General features: G+C 37.3%; 1 protein-coding gene across 1 annotated transcript; it reads left to right on the top strand.

Moving 5' to 3' along the window:
* The first annotated feature begins 879 nt into the window (after positions 1 to 879).
* Positions 880 to 19,946, top strand: LOC107723264 (phospholipase DDHD1-like). The gene is given in 12 exon segments (XM_016531831.1): positions 880 to 2,197; positions 3,860 to 3,917; positions 5,234 to 5,388; positions 9,873 to 10,001; positions 11,666 to 11,809; positions 14,937 to 14,993; positions 15,301 to 15,407; positions 16,359 to 16,621; positions 16,730 to 16,805; positions 17,657 to 17,768; positions 18,207 to 18,380; positions 19,438 to 19,946. Coding segments are annotated over 12 exon segments (2,172 nt in total). The 5' UTR covers positions 880 to 1,479; the 3' UTR covers positions 19,617 to 19,946.
* The last annotated feature ends 5,035 nt before the right edge of the window (positions 19,947 to 24,981 follow it).

Raw genomic sequence — 24,981 nt, 5'->3', positions numbered from 1 at the left:
TGCTGGAGAGACACTTCCACATTAATACCGAGGCCCACAAATCGACATTTAAGCCAAAACATCCAAACCTGGTCAGAGCTACTGAAAAAGACTAAAAAAAGACCACACAACTGATGAATGGTTTAAGGTCAGTAGCAAGACAACAGCGGCATCTTGTGGTCGTAAAGAAGGTGGATGCAACTTAAATTTGTGCTAATAATAATAATAATAATAATAAATTCCCCAACATCTGGTAAAACTATATTTTTTTTCTTCAAAGTACTAATTCATTTTCATCACCTGGAGCCACTTATGTGACTGTATAAAGCACAGTATCCTCATGGTTCAAATAATGCATTGCTAATACAATTCACATGTAGACATGAAAACACAAATTGAGAAGTTTTTTTTTTCTTGTTATGGATTAAAATAAAAGGGGAAAAGTAGCCTATGGCTCCTCTATTTTTTATAGAAATTACAGGGTTGATATTTAAGGATCCTGCATGGCAAACCAAAAGTTTATGGTTCAGCCACTATTAGATTAAAATTAGATTAAAACCACATGTTGGAGAAACTTATTTAATTAATTACTAACATATTGTAAGCTCTGTCTAAATACAATTACACTAAATAAATTAATTATTTGAATTAATTATTTAATTATTAATATGCCATTATGTGGCATACTCTATATACTATATCTATCTATCTATCTATCTGTGTGTGTGTATTCAAAGTCTACAGTTCTTTGTATCTTAATACGAAATATATTTTTATTATTTTAGATTAAATGACATTTAACTCCAAACCATCCAAATCCAGAGCGTGCTTAGCCTCACGAGCGTTCACAAATACGTGCGCGCTCCAAACAGCTTACCTGGTTGCGTAACAAGCGCGCGCCGCGCTCGTACGTGAGGGCTTACGCACTACGTCTCCTGTGACGTCAGGTCGTACATCCCGCACTTGTCAGTGTGCCAGCAGGTCAGTGTTTTCCCCAGCCGCCGTCAGACTGACTGGAATAGTGCACAGACTTATGTTTCTATTCGTGACACGGACTCGTTTATGGATAAACGGCGCGGAAGTGCGTGATTCGGTGTAATGACGCGCTCCGGTTCGGGTTCAGGTAAACGTTACGGCAGACGGCAGGTTCGCTCCGGTAGTGCAGGAATCACTGCCGCCTGTCAAACCGGTTCTTAGTCTTTGCCTAACTCCATAACAGCGGGATAACATGACAAAAAGTCGTTTAATGTGCATTTAAAAGCGGTAAGTTGCGTTTACGCTATTTGTGTTGTGTTATGACGTCATAATTTCAGGTATACGACTCCAGGCTGGTCATTCCTGCTCACCTGACCAGCAGCAAACAGCCGAATAACATGACATAGTGTGATATAGTTGCTAAATTATAGTGGCAGGTTGAGGGTCAGGTACGTTTTGTTTTGATATGACGTCACAGAGGTCAGTTCCGGTCGGGACCCCCGCTGGCTCTGTGAGGAATGAGTTATGAGCAGTCTTACTAAGAAGACACGGTTTATTAACAATCCTGGCAATAAGCTGTCTTTTGGCAATAGAGATTGGAACGATGCCTTCATCAGCCTCTACGAAGAGTCCAGTGGGAGAGGGACGTACGCAGTGCGGTCAGACACAGACAGACACTCTTCACCACGAGACACAATGACGCTGAGACTCGGGAACCATCACAATCCTGCCTCGGACGCCCTTCCTAAGGGCCATCTGGACCCACACACAACTCCTGTCACCAGCTACCTCCATGCCAGCAACACAGGTTACTGCCTAAACCCTGCCTCAGACTACTACCACGGTAAGGAGCGTCTGCTCGGCATTCGGAAAGCGGCCCGGTCCTGCGCTTCCAGACACCGATTCGAGGTGATCACAGAGCTGGGGCCCGAGGAAGTCAGGTGGTTTTACAAAGAGGACAAAAAGACATGGAAGCCCTTCATGGGACACGACTCTCTCAGGATAGAAATCATGTATCGCAGATTCTGCGAGTTAAACCCGGGAAGGGCTTTAAACCGGGAGAGCCGTGGCGGAGAGGAGATTCCTGAAGATGATGGGCTTGATGGAGGTCAGTCGTCGCTGGATACCAGCAGCAAGGAGAGAAACGAGAGCGCTGACACCGCTATAGAAGCAGTGTGTGTCAGGGGAGGACTCTATGAAGTGGATGTGAGGAATAAAGAGTGCTATCCAGTGTACTGGAATCGTAAGTATTGCTCCTTGATGGGTTTAACTCAAGTCACATTCATTTATGTAGCGCTTTATACAATACAGATTGTTTCAAAGCAGCTTGCAAATTCAATTTCAGCTGTAAAGCAGAAGAAGCAGCACAATTCAGTTTATTTTTTTGTTCTCATCTGATAGTGTCAGTGCAGTTAAGTCAATAATGTTACTGATTATTAATTGTCTTTTAAACCCAAGTCTTGACTTTTAGTCCCGACTCGACAAATTACTTAATAAAGCACCCCACAGTCTTTTATTTCTTTACTGAATTGGGTTAGAGTCATCTGACGGGATGTGTTCTGTAATCTTGTGCTCAAGTCTTATTGCGTTCCTATGCTTTACTGACTAAAGATCAGTTTTAGTATGTTAAAAATGTCCCAAAATCGGTTAACAAAACTGATACTGTATCAACCGAGTCTTCTATGAGCCTGGGAGGTTGAAAGAAGAAGCTGTGATATAGCAGAAAGCAGGATTCGAAGTGATGATAAGAATGAGCAGGGTTTAGTGAATAATCTTAGTTACGTGTGTTTCAGTGCTCAGACTTCATTTGAACTTCATCCCTACTTCGCCTGGACTTCGTCTGACCAGCAAAAATCCAACAACTGCTTCACAACATCGTCCAGTTACATTACAGACATTGAAATGGAGACATTCTCTTATAAGACTGATGTCTCTTAAAACCAAACAATCCAAATTGAACGTCAATAAAAAGCACTACAAGAACAAAAAAATAAAATAATAAGAAATATAATAAAAATTAATAAATGGTTAAATGATACATAATAAATGATTATTTAATTATATATAATTTTTAAATGATTGTAAATGATTTAAAAAAAATAAATAAATAAATAAAATGGTTGCTCTCTTGAAGCTACACACACACAGGTTGCTGTTGAGAATCTTTAGATCCTTCCAAGCTTGTATGTAACATGCGCATAATTTCAAGAAAAGTAGCTTCCCTGTCCACTGAATTATTAACAGTCTTTGGTGTCTGTGACACCTGCAGTTTTGTTCACGTCAGGTTTAGAGTAAGACCTCTGTCTTTTTTTCTAAACAACTTTTTATTGGGAGTTTTCAACATTGCAAACCATTTTATGCACATAAATAGAACAAATCATACCTGTATTTATTCTCACTATATTAACTGGTTGAAATGAAATTGCCCAATTCTTTTACAAGAGATATTCGGTGCATAATCCTAAAGGCTACATGTTTAGTTTTTTGCATAATAATGAACTGTATTAGCATCTCGGGTGAATATAATATCACTTTGATGAGTTTAGCAGAAGAATTCAGTGTGTAAAACTTTTAAATGCAGGTACCCTGAAACTAATTTGGAGTAGGATGTACTTTGAAACAATTTTCACTCGTACTAGAACATTTCATAAATAATTACAAAAAACAGCAAGTAACAAATTGAATTAAACATTAAATTTAGAAGTAGAAAGAATGTTTTCTTGCAAAAGCTTATTTTTTATTTTATTTTTTTTAACAAATACAGTTTACCCAAGTTTAATACATACAATATGTTTCTTACACTTGTTCTAGTTTTTGATTGCTGAATGATTCAGGTCTTTCCTACTTTTATTCTGTGTCCTGTACTGTTCGATTAGCACTTTGTTTTGTGTTCCCCGCCTTGTAGAACAGGATTGTATCCCTGTCATGAGAGGCCAGTGGTTCATTGATAAAACTGCGTTGGTGTTCATGACTTGGGTTTATTGAAAAGGGAGAGAAAAGTTCTGTATTGGTTTGTGTGTAAGAAATAAAGGGAGGGAAGGACAATAAATAATACCGCCTCACAAAGGAGCGATTGCTCTCTGTAAAATAACATCTAAAAGGTTTCACTGAATCATTTAGGAATAGGATCCTATTTTCTGATTAAGGTCTGTATTTTAGTTGAGTCTTAAAACTAAGAAAGGTTTAGATGCTCCACATCTGTTGAACTTTCCTGTGTGCAGGAGCTGTATAATATCAGCAATGTTTCTGCTGTTTTCTTATGGAGGTACTGGAGATATTCTCCTTGCCATTTATTGCACTGCATATTTAGCAGTTCTCTGAAGTTACTTGTTAAATCTTATTTATGTAAAAGGGAGAGAAAAGTTCTGTATTGGTTTGTGTGTAAGAAATAAAGGGAGGGAAGGACAATAAATAATACCGCCTCACAAAGGAGCGATTGCTCTCTGTAAAATAACATCTAAAAGGTTTCACTGAATCATTTAGGAATAGGATCCTATTTTCTGATTAAGGTCTGTATTTTAGTTAAGTCTTAAAACTAAGAAAGGTTTAGATGCTCCACATCTGTTGAACTTTCCTGTCTGCAGGAGCTGTATAATATCAGCAATGTTTCTGCTGTTTTCTTATGGAGGTACTTGAGATATTCTCCTTGCCATTTATTGCACTGCATATTTAGCAGTTCTCTGCAGTTACTTGTTAAATCTTATTTATGTCACACAAGCACAATGAACTAACAGTGATTTGTCTTAATCTAGTTTTGGTAATGCACAATGCATACATAATTACAATATGATCAAATGTCATGTAATAAAGCAACATTTTTGTGCTTGTAAACATGGTCAGTGAATGATCAGAGTATCAAACAACAGCTCCCTTAAACACTGAATTAAAGACCAATTAAATTATTTGGATTTAATGTATGAGTTTATTGGGCTTTTACATGGCAGAGTGATTTTGTGTTTTCACTGTGTCTTTACTATTGCAACATTTATTGGTTAACACATCTGAAATAAGAAATGTGTCCTGGGTCATATCACATGCTTTCACTTTGAAATCCTTAAAAAAGACCCTTATAAGGATGTGAGAAGCATGATTTTCATGTGTTACTAACACGGGTGGGTCTAGTAGATGTTATTGCCTTTCCTGCTTAAGTGTGCTGCTGAGATTTGATGCATTTTGATGGCATTACTTGTATTTTGTGTTGAATGTTATAGAGTACAATGCAGTCTCATAATGCTGTGGGTTTTTATTAAAACCAAAGCTTCGTGTTACAATGATAAAGTGATATAGATAAGTGACATTGCCAATAACGTGACCACTTACTGTTTTTTGGTTTGTTAGTTCTTTCCCATTTCCCCCCATTCTACCTCGCCTTTCTATTCAAATGGAGTGGATATCAGACGAGTGCTAAAAGTCACAAGCGAAAGCGATGCCAAGGTACTACAACCCTCCATGTTTACTCCTTGTAGATGCTTAGTCTCTTTTTCCACCTTTGCTCATTAGAGACCTCGCATTAGCTTTACACCCAGATTCATAAAAGTGTTAAAAGTGTTGTTCTTTTTGGCCCTCATGTTCCACTTGACCTTTTTTCCTGCTGTTTTTTCCTCATTAAGCTACTATATTTAGAATCTTGATGTATCCAAAATGCCTAAAGCAGTGTTTCAGATACATGCATTGTGTCTCATGTTAAAGTTTATTTAATCACAGACCTGTTCTTTGAATTGTGCCTAGTTGTGCACTGAAATTTGGTGTAGGATTGACTGATTGAAACAAATTTCACTCAGAAATTTCGTGTAAATTTCACAAATAATTACGAAGAAACGGCAAGTGACACGTTGAATTAAACGTAAGACTGAAATATGTTTTTCTTGTAGAATGTTTTATTTACAACTTAAAAAAGTATTAATTAATTTATGCATTTAGCAGACGCTTTTATCCAAAGCGACTTACAGTGCATTCAGGCTATACATTTTTTACCAGTATGTGTGTTCCCTGGGAATTGAACCCACGACCTTTTGCGCTGCTAACGCAATGCTCTACCACTGAGCCATTATTATAATTATTTTATGTTATTTCTAACTGATAAAAGCCAAGGCCAATAGTTCACAAACGTAGTCATCTTTAAATCAAAATATGATCGATACTTTGTTTCATGCATTATTTTTAACAGACACCACTATTAATTACCAAGTTAATACTTAGACTGTTGCTAGTGTAACAGGATACGACCATAAATTTAATGCAATATGGTATTACTGGCTCATATTCTAGTATTTGTTGTATATTCTGTTTCTCCTAATAATCTATATATATGCTCATATTTTAAATTTGCGTAATTATGTATGCATAGTTACATGCATACAGAAATATATTTTGTGTTAGGTAAATTTCCTATATTCAATAATTTGCTACTCCTGCATAAATTGATGACAAACATTACAGACGTCCAGCAACAGTTCATTTACAGAAATGCATCCTAAAACGCCAGGTCATTTTAGAGCAAGATATCAACTGTCAGTCATTGATGTCCTCTATTTCTTCTTCTTTTTTTTTTAAGCAAATAAATTCTTTGATGTGAATCAAAAAAGTAATGTGACTGAAAATGTGTCACCAAAATGATACGCTTCAGTTACCTCTCAACTGCCTGATACGCTGTCCTTCCCAAACATGAGGGATCTGCCGCTACATTTGTGCAAACATGAGATTCGTAAAAGTGTTTTGTTTGCGTGATCTAATCTGTGAGTCATTTATTACATTGAGCAAAAGAGCCACGGTAGCTTCCTTTGTGCCTGCAACTTCCATTTCCATGGTATTGTGCACATTTCTCTGGAAATGACTATTTTGTCATTTATATAGAATAATCTGTCCTTTATTGGAACCCCTGAGTACCTTTAGTTCGGCTCCTGGCACCGTAATGGGTTGAGCAAAAGAGCCACGGTAGCTTCCTTTGTGCCTGCAACTTCCATTTCCATGGTATTGTGCACATTTCTCTTGAAATGACTTTTGTTCTCTTGACAAATGCTGCTTTATCCACAAATAGTTTTTGAGATATTCTGTTAAATTCACAGCCATGGCTAGAGAGAGGCATATCCTTCAAAATACATGCGGAAAACCAAGTGCCTGTTGCCGCTGAGAAATCACATCGCTGACACAAGTCCTGTTAACCTAAATTGGCCTCGTAATCCCTCCAGATTAAGTTGGTCCTGCTCTAATACTCCACTACTCCATTTATGATGAACATGTAATGCAACATGTTCTGTTTTGAGGTTGTTTATCCATCAAATATAATCTATTCTACAGATTCACGAGGCCCTCGATAGCCATTTAAGAATAATCTGTCCTTTATTGGGACCCCTGAGTACCTTTAGTTCGGCTCCTGGCACCGTAATGGGCTTATGTTTTGTATGTAGGTCAATAGAGTAGATCTACATGCTTCCATTGAGTTTTCTCTGGGAAACAGTGAGTTTTCAAACTCAAATACTCTTGCACTAGTGTCATGCAACCCCCAGTGAGTGAACCAATTATTCGGCCAATGTTTGCCCATTTTTAGATTTTCATCATACACTTTGCTTGTTGCCCATTGGCTTTTGCCCATTGTTTGCTTTTATAAAACAGCCTTGTTCACCCCATTCAGTAAGATGGTGCTAGGATGTTCCTCTATTAATATTTTGATCTTTAGTTCAAAAATAGATCTTTTGTCGCCTTGTTATTGTACATTACGGAATACAATCTTGAAGATTCTATTTAGAGCTCGGATTGAAAGATGTCCTCAGTAGATAAATGTGTGTCTATCAGGAAACTCGACTCAGATTGTATCACCCCGCTGTCCTCTGAATGTCCTCACTTGCACAGATAAGATTGATAGAGAGACGGTTAATTGACACTGGACTGTAGAAATCATTGCAGTTAAAGAGAACAGAACCTGTCAATCATCAGTCCATTGTTCTTATCCAGATCCATCACTGCACTGAACTTACTGTCAATGTTAGAGCATGATGCTCTAGGCCTGCAGTCCATTTGTTTGCTTTATGGTGATCAGCCTTAGACGCCTGTGCAAAAGAGCAGCTCTGAGTACAGACGAGATATATTTCGATGTATCATAGTGAACACCGTTTAAAATCGGATGAATTTAGAAATGTGCAAAATTACCAGTAAATCACCAAGTTTACAGTATTAAACTTACAATGGAAGTCTATGGAGAAAAGCATTGCAGTGTTAAAATACACACATTTTTGGAAGTATAGCTACAAGAGGGTCGTTCAGTGTTATCCAAAATTGTTGAAAGAAATACATAAATGAAGAAGAAAGCCAATATATTAAATGACATGAGGGTCACACTTTAGTTTAGGGACTAATTCTCACTATTAGCTAACTATTAACTATGACTTTTGTCTCAATAAACTCCTAATTTGCTGCTTATTAATAGTAAGGTAGTTGTTAAGTTTAGGTATGGGGTACAGATTAAAGGATCTAAAATATGATCATGCAGAATAAGGTGTTAATATGTGCTTTAGAAGTACTAATAAACAGCCAATATGCTAGTAATATGCATGCTAATAAGCAACTAGTTAATAGTGAGATGAAGTGTTACTGACATGAGTAATGATGGAGTAATTCAGTATTTTGTAGAGGAGGATCAAAATTTTCACCTGAGATTTAGGGCCAAATTACGGGGGGTGAAATGACTTTAGGAAGATGGCAACGTCATTATTTTCTTTTTGCACAGAGATTGGTAGGTGTATTTGTAAAATAGACTATAGAAATCCTTGTTGCATTATATGCCAATGGTGAGTTCAAAAATGGGAAAAAGCACTTTTTGTATTCTTTTCATGCCTGTAACTCAAGAAATATTAAAGACATCTTAATATCCAGAGATGTGGGGATCTCATTGTGGTTCCATGAGTAAATTGTTCAATTGTAAACATATTCAAATGTGGGTCACTTTGCACACAGCTAATACTTTTTTTTTTTTTTTCATTTTAAAGATGAATGTCTGAGGACAATTGCAAAAATATTATTTTTCCAGAGTTTGCATATGTATCAGCTGTATGCAAAGTGACCTACATTTGGTTTTCAACCATTGAAAATGGGTCAAATTCAACAATGCCGCATGAGTTACGGGAACATAATGCAAAGCTGTAGGGAAAGTGACCCACATTTGGTTTTTGACCACTGAAAACTATTTACACGATGATGGAGCCACAGTGAGATCCCCATTATCAGAACTGAATCACATAGGGCCTTAACAATGAAAATGGCAAAAGAAAGGGTTGTTAAGAACCAAATTCTCAATGGATTTTAAGATATCTGTAATACTTCTTGAGTTACAGGTAAGAAAACATTTGGGGAAAAATGCAAAAAGTGCCACCATTGGAATATAATGCAACAATGATTGCTAAAGTCAACAGATTTTACTAATAGACCTATAAGTCTCTGCCTAAGAATAAAATAATGCCAAACAATAATGCTGGAATTTTTAATGTTGTTAAAGTTATTTATTTTCCCCCTCTGTAATTTGACTCCAAGTAATGTAATTGTAATTTGTACCAAATAATTCATATAATTAATATAAGTGTACATTTAAACCATCCAGAATGTATTTTCCCATAGATTTTCCCATTTCGATCCTCTAGCCAGATTCATTTCTCTGTTCATATCTCTCTGTAAGAGAGAGTGACAGATGGCTTTTCAGTGTGCTCTCTGTATGGGATACTTTACTGCCTAAGCACTGTCATTCACTGATTAAAATCCAGACGCGTCTGTGCACTGAAAAGCCACAATCTGCTTCCTGTAGTTTCATGGCTTCCTATAGTCATTTACTCTGTAACGTGAACAGTGATGTGTGTTAATACATAGCCATGTCTGTGAATGAAATGAGTGTCGTCTGCTCTCCTAAACGTTGTCCACATTTCACCGTCCAGCCATTCACAGTCTGCAGTTGAGCCGCAATCATGTGGACTGGTACAGCGTGGATGAGGTGTATCTGTATAGTGACGCCACCACGTCTAAGATCGCACGCACTGTCACGCAGAAGCTGGGCTTCTCTAAAGGTGAGTGGACGTGCACACAGGCATCATCTCACTGATCAATCCCAGCTGTATTTCTGGATACATTTTGTAAAATGTATTTTAAAACTATTCAAACTCTCAGAACTTGCATAGAACGGCCTTTCTGATAATATGGCGGCAGTGTTATTTTTGTATCACTGAGATACTATTATAGTTTTTATTAATATTTTAAATCAGTTTTTTCATTTTATATTTTATATTTTAGTTAATGTTGCAGTAATTGTGTTGTGTGTTTTTGTCATTTTGTAAAAAAAAAAATATGTCTGCTTAGGTTTTATTAGTTTTTTTTTTCTTCATTTTTTTTTTAAAGGAAATAAAAATTTCCTGATAATTTGCTCTCCACCATGTCATCCAAGATGTCACAAAGAAATGAAGGTTTTGGAGGAAAACATTCCAGGATTTTTCTCCATATAATGGACTTCAGTGGTGACCAACGGGCTTTCCAACGGGATTACGCACTGCGTGAAGTCCAGCTAGTGCAAGATGTGCATTTGTGGTTAAAAAGTATATACATTTTTATTATTATTATTTGTTTTAGAAAATGACTGATCGTTTCGCTAGATAAGACTCTTATTCCTCGGCTGGGATCGTGTCGAGCTCTTTGAAGCTGCTCTATAACTGCAATTTGGACATTCAGCCCGTTGGTCCCCATTAAAGTCCATTATATGGAGAAAAATCCTGGAATGTTTTCCTCAAAATCCTTAATTTATTTGCGACTGAAGACAGAAAGACATGAACATCTTGGATGACATGGGGGAGAGAAAATTATCAGGAAATTTTTATTCTGAAAGTGAACGAATCATATATATATATATATATATATACAGTATATAAAGTGGTAACACTTTAGTTTAGGACCAATTCTCACTATTAACTAGTTGCTTATTAGCATGCATATTACTAGCATATTGGATGTTTATTAGTACTTATAAAGCACATGTTAATGCCTTATTCTGCATGACCATATTTTAGATCCTTTAATCTGTACCCCATACCTAAACTTAACAACTACCTTGCTATTAATAATCAGCAAATTAGGAGTTTTTAGGAGAGACAAAAGTCATAGTTAATAGTTAGGTCATAGTGAGAATTGGTCCCTAAACTAAAGTGTGACCAAAAAAGTTTTATATTTTATTACAAATTTCTTAAGGTTTTTTATTTATTTATTCCAAGTAACACGAGTAACAATGTTTATGGTTTTAGTTAACTAGAATAACCCTGTTAATACTTTACAAATAAGGTCCTATTAGTTAACATTAGTAATACATTAACTAACAACGAGCAAAGCTTTTGTTACAGTATTTGTTCATGTTTGATAATGTACAACATTTGATTTTAACAATATATTAGTAAATGTTTAAATTAACGTTAACTAAGATTAATAAATGCTTTAGAAGTGTGTTAATCAAAACGGTTCGTTCATATTAACAAAATGAACCTGCAAATGTAGCCAAGGTAGGATGTTTTAAGGTGTTTGTGTGTCTGTAATATTTTTATAATGTTGTAATCTTTTCATAAAAAGCAGTGGAGGTACAAAAGCCTGTGTTCTATTGTGAATATAGTCACAGATGCGGAGTTTGCAGCAGTGCTGTGTGACTGTATTAATGAAACAGCTCTCATAACGTGTGTGGTGTGGTTGTGCTCAGCCTCCAGCAGTGGCACCAGACTGCACCGCGGCTTTGTGGAAGAGGCCTCGCTGGACGATAAACCCCCTCAGACCACACACATTGTGTTTGTGGTCCATGGCATTGGACAGAAGATGGACAAGGATCGTATCATCAAAAACACTGGCATGTGAGTCCTCAGGAGTGCTGTTAGTGCTAATGCTCAATGGGCATGCTGTGGTGAACAGCTATAGTGTATACAGCAAATTAAGAATGTATTTAGATGAATCATTCATGTAAACATGTTCAGAGCTCCTGGTTTTTCCATTTTCCCACAAAATGGGTGTTTCTCATGTCTCATGTTCAGGATGCTCTCAAACTGATTTTCATTTTCATCTACTGAAGAAGATCTGATGGTGTTGAAAAATAATGTTTTTATTCAGAACATCAAGACATTTGAGAGGTTGGTGTTGGCTTATCTGACACACAAGGAATTCGTCTTGGTGTCAGGAGCTTCCAGTACAAACATAGTGCAGACATACATATAATTTAAGGTAATAAAAACAGTAATAATAAAGAGAATAGACAATAAGTTATAAATTACAATATAGTAATAACATATAGAGAAAAAGAAAATGTCAGTAGACAGAATGTGAATGTGCATATGTGCTATTTACAGATGAAAGTTTTGATGAGTTATTATCAGATGTACAGTCCTGAGGCGGATTTTACCAGCCCTTTTCCTCACTCTGGAGGTGTAAAGATCTTGGAGGGTGGGCAGAGGTGCACCAATAATCCTCTCAGCAGTCCTGACTGTCCGACGTAGTTTTCTGATGTCTGATTTGGTAGCAAACCATACAGTTAAAGATGAACACAGGACAGACTCAATGACGGCCGAGTAGAACTGTTTCAGCAGCTCCTGTGTCAGGTTGAACTTCCTCAGCTGGCGAAGGAAGTACAACCTCTGCTGGGCCTTTTTTGCAATGGAGTCTATGTGAGTGTCCCACTTCAGGTCCTGAGAGATAGTGGTGCCCAGGAACCTGAATGACTCCACTGCAGCCACAGTGCTGTTCATGATGGTGAGTGGGGAGAGTGCAGGGGGGGTTCCTCCTGAAGTCCATAATCATCTCCACAGTTTTGAGAGTGTTTAGCTCCAGGTTGTTGTGACTGCACCAGACAGCCAGCTCTTTAACCTCCTGTCTGTAAGCAGACTCGTCTCCATCCTTGATGAGGCCGATGACTGTAGTGTCGTCTGCGAACTTCAGGAGCTTGACAGAGGGGTCTTTAGAGGTGCAGTCATTCGTGTAGAGAGAGAAGAGCAGTGGGGAGAGTACACATCCCTGGGGAGTGCCAGTGCTGATGGTGATAGTCCTGGTTGTGAGTTTGCCCAGCCTCACTAGCTGCTGCCTGTCTGTCAGGAAGCTGGTGATCCACTGACAGATGGAGGTGGGCACAGAGAGCTGTGTGAGTTTGTCTGAAAGAAGGTCAGGAATGATGGTATTGAAGGCTGAACTGAAGTCCACAAATAAGATCCTTGCGTAATTCCCAGGTCTGTCGAGGTGTTGCAGGATGTAATGCAGTCCCATGTTGACTGCATCATCCACAGACCTGTTTGCTCTGTAGGCAAACTGAAGAGGATCCAGCAAGGGTCCAGTGATGTCCTTCAGGTAGGCCAGGACCAGTCTCTCAAATGACTACATGACCACAGACGTGACAGCGACAGGTCTGTAGTTGTTAAGTTCGTTTTTTTGGGGACCGGGATGATGGTGGAGTGTTTGAAGCAGCAGGGAACTTCACACAGCTCCAGAGATCTGTTGAAGGTCTGTGTAAAGATGGGGGCCAGTTGGTCAGCGCAGACCTTTAGACAGGCAGGTAATACACCCATCTGGGCCTGAAGTTTTCTTAGTCTTCTGCAAAGGAAATGCGTTGGCTGGGAAACAAACCTGGGTCAACTGCTTGGAAGGCAGCTATGCTCAGCACTATACCACCAACGCAGGCGGTTATTTATAGCTACTAATAAGACTTATTTAAAATGTAAATAAAATATTAGATTCCAATCAAATATGAAAGTGCGCACATCCAGCCGGCCAAAAGCTCAATGTAAGTGCTCAACCACAAAAACATTTCAAACAGGAAAAATCAAAGTTGGCACACCACAGCTCCAAAAAAAGTAGAAAACTATTTAATTATGTTCTCACCACAGGTGACGCTTCGAGCCTAACATTGTCTGATGAAGAGCTTTTAGGCTCGAAGGGTCACCTGTGTCACCAGCATATAACATTTACATTACATTTTACATATTATATATAAAGTACCACAGGCACAATAGACTAATAATGCATGTTTATTGATCTCACTTTAAAAAGAAACTGTGACAGTAACTTTAACTATTAGGATAATACCATCCTCAAAGAATCTTTATTACCAGAAAAATCGTAATTCAGTTTTATTTTAGAATTATGTGCTATTATTGTATGAATTAATTATTAATATTTTGAATTAATATTAGGGTTTTATAAATATATTTTCAGTTTTCATTTTTGTTTTAGTAATTGTATGTGCTTTTATCTTTACTTTTTTTTTTGTGCTTTTTATTAATAAAAAAACACATAACATCTAAATAGCAGGGACATTGAACGAAATGCACAAATAAAAAAAATAAATAAACAAATGTAAACGTGTGAAATCATTTAACAAGAAAAAATTGACTGCTTTTTTATTAGTTTTCATTTGAATGTTTCTGCCTAGCTTTAATTTATTTTCATTTCAGTTTTAGTAATTTATATGATTTATAACATACTTCATTCCAATTTCCAAGGCAATTTCAAATTTGCGTTTGTTTTTTAAGTTTAAGTTTTTCATCTAAAATTTCTATCCTATTTTACTTCAGCTTTAATTCTAATTAGCTAAACTGGTTTGAATAATTCTTGCTTTAGTTAACAATAACAGCAATTTTTAAATAATACTGAAAGTGTGCACATTTTGAAGGGTAATGTGATTTTCTGTCGTGTGTTCAGGCTTTTAGGCTCGAAGGGTCACCTGTGGTGAGAACATAATTAATAGTTTTCTACTTTTTTTGGAGCTGTGGTGTGCCAACTTTGATTTTCCTGAATAAAATATTACTAAAAATCTAAAGCATATAACATTTACATTACATTTTACATATCATTTTGTGACAGAAAATATAAGCACAAGTAATTATTAAAATTCCCCAAAAAACTCAAATCTGTATTACTTTGTTTGTTTGTTTTTTTTGTTTTTTTTTAAACAACCTCTACTTTCTGTATGGACAATATTTTTTTGTAGTGTTGAGAGGAACATGTGGAGTTCCTGCCGGTCGAGTGGCGCTCTAAACTGGCTTTAGACGGCGGTAAGACAGACGCCACACCACGTGTCTATCTGCGTTCACTCTCCGAACAGCTGCTGTTATCACACACTCTGTGCTTTTACCTTTTCTTCACAAGCACACACATGCTGTTTTAGCGGAGAGCAGAAACATGGCAGGAGAATATAATACAGGCCATGAACTCTTTTATCATTTTTCATCCCTCTATCAGCTGTGCAAACGAAACCGCTCAAACAATGACGGGCATTAACATTAATGACGAAATGATGATTGAAAAAATACATTAGCCTTTGTATGCATATTTTGAGAGCGTTGTCCTCTTCGCATGCAGACACAGTGGAGTCAATCACACCAGATAAAGTGAGAGGCCTGAGAGATTTACTCAACAGCAGCGCCATGGACATCATGTACTACACCAGCCCTCTCTACAGAGACGAGGTGACGGATATTCATTATCAACATATTGTCAGGATTTTCTCACCCTCACATCGTTCCAGTCTTGTATAGAAATTCAGAATTATGTTCATGCTGTTCTTTTCCACACAATTAAGGCAAATACAGTAGTAACAAGTGGTTGTCAAGCACTAATAAGTTGCTCACACAAAGCTATGAAACTTTTAAGGTGCATTTATGGTAATTTTTGGAGCTTGACAGCCTCTGGTTACTATATACTTTTACTGTACGGAAAAGAGCGGGGTTAGCATGTTGCAAACCATCTCCTTTTGTGTTTCACTGAAGAACGAAAGTCACACGAGGTTGGAACGACATGTAGGTGATTTTTAATGACAGAATGTTTATTTTTGGGGGAATTAAACTAGCGTTCAAATGTTTGGGGTTGGTCAGATTTTAAAAATGTTTTTTTAAAAGACATCTTTTATGATCACCAAGGCTGCATTTATTTAATAAAAAATACAGTAAAATATTGTAATATAGTGAAATATTATTGCAGTTTAAAACAGCTGTTTTCTATGTGAATATATATTAAAATGTAATTTATTTCTGTGATGCGCAGCTGTATTTTCAGCATCATTACTCCAGTCTTCAGTGTCACGTGATCTTCAGAAATCATTCTAATATGCTGATTTGCTGCTCATTATTAGCAATATTGAAAACAGTTGTGATGGCGAATTTTTTTGTGGAGACTGTGGTACATTTTATTTTTCAGGATACTTTGATGAATAAAATGTACAAAGGAATAACATTTATTTGAAATAGAAATATTTTGTAACATTATAAATGTCTTTACTGTCACTTAATCAATTTAATGCTGAAAGAAAGCATTGATTAAATCTTACTGACCCCAAACTTTTAAACAGTACTATATATCTTCCTATAAAGCTGACGAATGAAGTATTTAGTTTAAATATACTCTAATGTTCATCCATCCAGATCACTAAAGGTTTGACGCAGGAGCTCAACCGCCTCTATTCTCTCTTCTGCTCTCGAAACCCCGAGTTTGAGAGCAGAGGCGGCAAAGTGTCCATCATCTCCCACTCGCTGGGCTGCGTGATCACCTTTGATATCATGACAGGCTGGGATCCTGTGCGCTTCTGTCTGCAAGAACATCGGGATCAGCTGGAGGACGAGGATATGCACTGGACCACTCATGAAGAGCGCCACCTGCTGAAGGACGTGCGACTAACCACACGAAGGTAAGCAACTGCGTAGTAATGCGGTGAGTTTCGCATTGAACAAGCACCACTCATTCTTCAGAAAAAATACAAATCTTGTATCTTCTAATTAATCTGTATCTGTGACAGGTTACGAGATCTGCAAGATCAACTTCAGGGCCTGAAGGCATCAAAACCTGCACCCTTCCCTACATTAAAGTTTAAGGTGATGTAGTGACATTAAAGGAATAGTTCACCCAAAAAAGCTGAAGATGTGCTCACCCTCAGGCCATTCGAGATGTAGATGAGTTTGTTTCTTCATCAGATTTGGAGAAAGCAAATGAACAATGCAATGAATGGGTGCCGTCAGAATGAGAGTCCAAACAGCTGATAAAAACATCACAATAATCCACAGCACTCCAGTCCATCAATTAACATCTGGAGAAGACAAAAGCTTTGTGTTTGGAAGAAACAAATCCATCATTGAGATGTTTTTAAATATAAATCATTGCTTCCGGCTAAAACACGAGTCCATGATCCATAATAACGCTTCCTCCAGTGAAAAAGTCGTCTGGTCTGAATCAGGAGAGAAATCAAGATCAAGCACCGTTTACAAGCCAAAACAGTCCAAAACAGCTCTAAGCAAATATGTGTGTGGATTTTGATGTGAGAGACAACAGGAGATTGACTTTTTCACTGAAGGAAGCATTATTGTGGATTATGGACGGTTTTAATTTAAAAACGTCTTAATGCTGGATTAGTTTCAGCTTTTGTCTTCTCCAGATGTTAACTGATGGACTGGAGTGCTGTGGATTACTTGTGGATTATTGTGATGTTTTTATCAGCTGTTTGGACTCTCATTCTGACGGCACCCATTCACTGCAGAGCATCCATTGCTGAGACACTGATGCAATGCTACATTTCTCCAAATCTGATGAAGAAACAAACTCATCCTAATCTCATATGACCTGAGGGTGTTTTAATTTTTGGGTCAACTGTTCCTTTTAATGTTGTGATCAACTCTACAAATAACATATCTGTATCTCCATATAATAAAGCTCACTAATTGAATTGCAGGTGGAGAACTTCTTCTGCATGGGTTCTCCTCTGGCTGTGTTTCTGGCTTTGAGAGGCATCCGGCCCGGAAACACCGGTGACCAGGACCACATCATGCCCAAATCCATCCTTAGCAATGCATATTACTAATCAAAAATTAAGTTTTGATATATGTACGGTAGGAAATTTACAAAATATCTTCATGGAACATGATCTTTACTTAATATCCTAATGATTTTTGGTATAAAAGAAAAATCGATAATTTTGACCCATACAGTGTATTTTTGGCTGTTGCTACAAATATACCCCAGTAACTTAAGACTGCTTTTGTGCTCCATGGTCACGTATTATACTACTGTATATAGAAGTACATAGAAGTCTTAAAGACACAGCAGCAAAAAAAAAGTTTACTTGGTAGGGATCAAAGAGTGAAATACTGTGATAAACTCAATTATGGCTGATTTTGAAGTGCAAAAACTGTGACTAACATTGTAAGTGTATTACAGAAGAAAAGATAATACAGTAATAGTCAGATTGCTGTCTGCTAATCTGTAAGCTTGTGCTTGCGCAGGCGCTGCTAGTATCAGCAAGGGCATCAGCGGGATTTTATTCTCTCACTTCTCTCGATCGCCCAGCCTGCCGTCAGCCGTGGATTCTGGGATAGGTGACAGTGAGGACGGCCAAAGCACTTTTACATTTTCAGCCATATCTCCATCCTCTTCCTCCTCTTTATTCGATGCAGCAGGTGTGTACAACCAACACTTGTGTTCTCTTAATGCAGTAAAATGAACTAGTTTTATTCATCAAGGACGCATTAAATTGATCCAAATTGACAGTAAAGACATTTATAATTTTACAGAAGATTTCTATTTCAAAGTTCTTCTGAACTTTCTATTCATCTGTGAATCTTGAAAAATAAAATGCATCACAGTTTCCACAGAAATATTGTGCAGCACAACTGTTTTCAACACTGATAATTAGGGATGCGGTATCGGGCCCGATACTGGTCTCCTGTACTCGTACTCGTACTCGTTAAAATGCCCCGATACCAAACGCCGATACCACACAGCATGTGTTAAGTGCCATATTCAAACAAAGAAACACAGACAACAGAACAACGGACAGCAGAATGGAGTTAAGGATGTCTACTACGAAGTATATGTATGCAATGAATATAATGTTAAACATTCAGTATTAACGCCTGTATAGCTGATGTGCGCGAGCTGATTAACAAAGCAAGCTGAGTGGATTGATGCACGATGCGCGAGCTTGTCGAGTGAATATATCTTTCTCACAGACATCATATTTTATTACCATTTTCTAAACTATAGCGAATAGAAGGTGTCTGAATAAATGTTGGTTTGACTATCTATTTGATAAATAAAGTTAACCAACTAACAATATACATACCCTTTTTGTTTCTGTACCCAATATTTAAAAAAATGTACAAATGCAATAAAAATATTGGTATCGGTACTCTGTATCGGCAAGTACCAAAAATAAAAGTATCGGTATCGGGCGAGTACTGGAAAAAGTGGTATCTGTGTAATGATGCTGAAAATACAGCTGCGCATCACAGAAATAAATTACATTTGACAATATATTCACATAAAAAACAGCTATTTTACAATTGTAATAATCCACAATATTACTGTTTTTACTGTATTTTTGATTAAATAAATGCAGCCTTGGTGAGCATTTCATTCAAAAACATTAAACCTTACCGACCCCTTGTTCCAAACCGGTTTGACTTTCTTTCTTTCTGTTGAACTCATACTGATTGCTTGTTGTGTGTGTCACAGTTGAGATGGAGCATCGCATTGACTATGAGCTTCGGGAGGGTTTGGTGGAGAGCCGCTATTGGTCAGCTGTGACCTCACACACGGCCTACTGGACGTCCCATGACGTCGCCCTGTTCCTCCTGACCTTCATATACAAGCAACAGAGCACAGACCAGACACACAACACCAGTCCCATGTAGCACAGACAGCACTTTCCACAATAAAGACTGTTGTCAATCCTGTCCGCTCTGGGTCTCTAGGACACTTCAAAGAACACTCGGTGCCTCTGAGTTTCCTAAGCCTTCCCAAACGGACAGAGACTGGACTATGCAAAACCTGCAGCTCCCAACCTCATTATTGAGAAAACCTAATATTTTTTATATACTAAGTCCAAAGAATGCACCTGATTCATATGCAGCAGACATGCACAGTTTTGGACCATGCAGAGCTAAGGGTCAAATAGAGTTCTTTATTTAGTCAGCAGCACATAATTATGGAAGCTCGTTTCCACCATGGAATAAAAAAATAAGGTAATTGCGACTTTTTATCCAAGAATTCTGACTTTTTTCTCACAATTGCGAATTTACTGTATACAGTATATTACTAATGCAAGTTATAAACGCGTTATCTCACAATTCCGATTTTTTTTTTTCTGCAAGAAAAAAAAATCTGAATTGTGAGATGTAAATTCAGAATTGCAATAAAGTCACAATTACCTTTTTTATTTTTATTCTGTGGTGGAAACAAGCTTTCATACACAATAAACCCCTAATAACAACTGGCACTTATTTAAATATGTACATGAGAGAGATTTTTTTAGATATTTTAGTTTTGACTAAAGGGAACAATGTCTGTTTAATGCAATTAGAAGCACAACTAATTGTATATTGTTAAAGGGTACTTGAGGTTTCTTTATTATGCCCTCACAACTACATTATGATGTGGTTTGAACTTGTGTATTTATTCTACTGATGCAGCGCACATGATTATGAATGATGGGCAACTTGCTGATGCCAGAGTTTATAGCCAAATCCTTCCCAGAGTTTGTGAGCAGGTTGTGTGTTGATTATGGAGAATCTTACGAAACTTGCCCGGACCATGTCAAAGTCACATTTCACCACCCAAAATGTAATTTTTTTTTTTACATAATTTTCATGATTGCGTATTCTTTAATCTATCCAGACACATTTTATAACGAGAATATGGGATACATGCTTACTTTTCATGAAAATAATCTCACAATGCAATACATAAACAAACGAAGCAAATACATTGTTGTAAATAAGAATTTTGATCTTAAGTGACTTGCCTGGATAAATAAAGGTAAAAATAAAATGATATTTAAAAATTACTATAAAATTATATAAATGAATTAATTTTCTTTGATCAATTTTTAGTTTTTGTGCTGAATTGTGACCTGGACATGTTCTTAACAGATTTTTGCAAGATTCACCCTTCACTACAGTTTTAGCGTTTATATGTGCCACGAATAACAACACTATTAAACGTAGAAGTTAGCTGATGTGATATTCAGGCTAGAATACAGATGGTGTGTGTGTGTGTGTGTGCAGGTTCAGATGTGACGGGGCTCAAGACTGTTGTTTCGTGTAGTTTGATGTTCTTGTTCCTTCAGCCACTACTTCTTGACATGCAACGCTGTTGATTGAAGATGTATATGTCCTTGTACTGTAGGCCACGTTTATTGAAATGTGTCGATGCTACTAATACTGATGTTCAAGTCACCCGTTCACCTTCTGCACATAAAGAGCAGAAGAAATTAATTGGTTGTCTAATTAGATTCATTTAGACTTGCAGACTTGGAGTTCTCATGGGTGACATCATCTGTATTTATTAATTTTTTTACCCATTAGTCTAGACCTGTTTGTCAACTTTTGTGTCTTGTGTATCCCACAGGCCCATCAGTAACACATGTTTTCCTATTAACTCATGTTACACTGGATCTCGGTTAGCTCTACTGTTAATATCATTAAACTGCCTATAACATTGCTTCTCTTAACGAGTCACCCGAGTGTGTTTGTCTATTACACGTTTGCACAGTGCTGGAGGCGATCAGAGAGAACCTCAGAAAAAGTGTATTTATGTATTTATTTATAAATCAAATACGGGGTTTTCAACAAAGTCACTTGCAGTCTTGTGTGGGGCAATGCAAGGACCAAACATCACCAGATAAACAGGGTTTAATGAGAATCGGACATTGGAGGGCTGTCAATGTTTAAAGTCAACACGGATCAACAACATTCACACATACACAAGTTCTTTGTTTTATAGGTTTATCAACAAACAAAGCAAAGTCTTGCCAGGTTCCTCAAATAGCATTATAATAACCTATACTATTTTTTTGCTTTATCTATACACGCAAACATATAGATGATTTCATTAAAGGGGAGGAAGCGTTATTATGGATTATGGACTCAAATTTTGGTCAGAAGCAGTTGTTTGAGGTTAAAAATGGCTTGATGGACTTCTCTCTTACAAACACGCAGGTTTTGGCTTCACAAGACGGCAGGTTGTGTGTTGATTATGGAGAATCTTACGAAACTTGCCCGGACCATGTCAAAGTCACATTTCACCACCCAAAATGTAATTTTTTTTTTTACATAATTTTCATGATTGCGTATTCTTTAATCTATCCAGACACATTTTATAACGAGAATATGGGATACATGCTTACTTTTCATGAAAATAATCTCACAATGCAATACATAAACAAACGAAGCAAATACATTGTTGTAAATAAGAATTTTGATCTTAAGTGACTTGCCTGGATAAATAAAGGTAAAAATAAAATGATATTTAAAAATTACTATAAAATTATATAAATGAATTAATTTTCTTTGATCAATTTTTAGTTTTTGTGCTGAATTGTGACCTGGACATGTTCTTAACAGATTTTTGCAAGATTCACCCTTCACTACAGTTTTAGCGTTTATATGTGCCACGAATAACAACACTATTAAACGTAGAAGTTAGCTGATGTGATATTCAGGCTAGAATACAGATGGTGTGTGTGTGTGTGTGTGCAGGTTCAGATGTGACGGGGCTCAAGACTGTTGTTTCGTGTAGTTTGATGTTCTTGTTCCTTCAGCCACTACTTCTTGACATGCAACGCTGTTGATTGAAGATGTATATGTCCTTGTACTGTAGGCCACGTTTATTGAAATGTGTCGATGCTACTAATACTGATGTTCAAGTCACCCGTTCACCTTCTGCACATAAAGAGCAGAAGAAATTAATTGGTTGTCTAATTAGATTCATTTAGACTTGCAGACTTGGAGTTCTCATGGGTGACATCTGTATTTATTAATTTTTTTACCCATTAGTCTAGACCTGTTTGTCAACTTTTGTGTCTTGTGTATCCCACAGGCCCATCAGTAACACATGTTTTCCTATTAACTCATGTTACACTGGATCTCGGTTAGCTCTACTGTTAATATCATTAAACTGCCTATAACATTGCTTCTCTTAACGAGTCACCCGAGTGTGTTTGTCTATTACACGTTTGCACTGGTCAGAAGCAGTTGTTTGAGGTTAAAAATGGCTTGATGGACTTCTCTCTTACAAACACGCAGGTTTTGGCTTCACAAGACATTAACTGATGGACTGGAGTGCTGTGGATTACTTGTGGATTATTGTGATGTTTTTATCAGCTGTTTGGACTCTCATTCTGACGGCACCCATTCACTGCAAGAAACAAACTCATCTGCATCTTGGATGGCCTGAGGGTGAGAACATTTTCAGCAGATTTTCATTTTGGGCGAACTGTTCCTTTAAGGGTTTGTAAACCTGAAGTGCAAATACAGTTTGTCTGTTTTGGGTACAGCGTTTATTCATTTATTAGTTCATAGCGTGAGCAACGCTGCTCTCTGTTTGAACCTCACGGCTCTTTTCAGTGGTCAAATAAAAAAAAAAAATACAGTGGGTCAGTGTCAGTAAACATGGGATAAGTACAAATGTAGATCCTTTGGAAATAATCTCAATGCAATTGCAATGCTGGTGAATAATGCGAGTTCAAACACACACATGAGCTTAACTGATGCTTCCTGCTGTATTATATTCCATATGACTGTTTTTTTTTTTTTTAAGATTTATTTTTGGCGTTTTATTTAGATAGGACAGTAGGTCGACAGGAAGCGAAGTGGGTGAGAGAGAAAGGGGGGTGGGATCGGGAAAGGTCCACGAGCCGGGACTCGAACTCGGGACGCCCGAAGCGCAAAGGCGCTACATGTCGGCGCGCTGCCCACGCGCCTGTTTTTAATAACGACGTTTATCGAACTCCTGTATAATTGTCATATATGCATTCATTTGAGAGACCTGTGACTGTTCGGCCACTAGATGGCAACCATCACTTGACACACTTTTCTTTTTCCAGCAACCCTTCTCATTCTCCAGATGTATCCACACAGCTACCAGGAGATTTGCATTGACTTTGCATAAGCTTAGAGAGAGTAAATGAGAATATGTGTTCTTTTTATGTCTTGAGATACAATCATTGTTATATTTCAATGACTAAATAAAAAAATAAAAGAACAGAAACCACAGCTAATTTGCTGCTGTTATGCTCCATTAAAGAGCTGAAGCTTTGATAAATAATGTTCTCAGCAGTACAAAAGCACTCATTTAAGTTCTCATGTGTGTAATAGTTCCCATCACAGCTCACACATACACAGACACACCTCTTCTTGAGAAGCTCTTCTCATCCTCTGCCTCATGGCCTGTTTACACGGTAATTAAAACACAGCCTAAAAAGGCAATGGCTCCCCTGCCAGAGAGAGAGAGAGAGAGAGAGGTTATAAATTCTTGTGATGCAGTCCAAGACTTGAGCACTAATTCCTGCTCCGGAGTTCAGAAGAAGCTGGATTTGAGCTCTGTTTGAAATATTCAAGGGTTATCCATATTTTTTCCTCGTTTTTTCCACGTCTGAAAAAGCATGTAGGTTTTATATCAGATAAACATCTGCAAAACACCATGTATCATATCATATTAACTGACTTCACAAACAAATTCACATATGATAGTGAAAAAAAAGAAAAGAATGAAATCTTAGATCTATAGTAAACCTGAAATCAAAAGAGCAGGGAAGGAGAATAGATAGATAGCAACTAGAAAGTGTATATGTTACTCGTAAAATAACTTATAGTCACCCATACAGGTATCTCACAACATTTTATTCCCATAAAAGGCAGTTGCTGTAGTCAAATAATATTCCAGATTAACTCTTGGATTTACTCCCATAGAAAAGCGTTGAAACTAATTGTGTGTTGTGTTTATTATCAGTGATGACAATCGTTCTAACACAATTAACCCATTCAGAACGGACAGTTATTTGTGATTTTGAAGAACGAACGCCATTGAAGACCAGATAACTTTGAACGAACGTTCTATTAGCATTACTGGAATAATGTTTGTTCGCCGAAGTTCTGATAGCGTTCCCTGTTAACTGGCTTTGCATTTGCTTTAATTTGCATTTAATTTGTTCGAATTCCACACATTTACAGGAGCCAATGATAATGTTCTCAACGATATAAGAGCACTTTCTAAAACAGT

The sequence above is a fragment of the Sinocyclocheilus rhinocerous genome, unplaced genomic scaffold (genome assembly GCF_001515625.1).
Source record: "Sinocyclocheilus rhinocerous isolate Xijiao unplaced genomic scaffold, SAMN03320098_v1.1 scaffold364, whole genome shotgun sequence".
Classification (NCBI taxonomy): domain Eukaryota; kingdom Metazoa; phylum Chordata; class Actinopteri; order Cypriniformes; family Cyprinidae; genus Sinocyclocheilus; species Sinocyclocheilus rhinocerous.
Note: the sequence above shows the minus strand (reverse complement) of the source record. Positions and strands in the feature narration are given on the sequence as shown.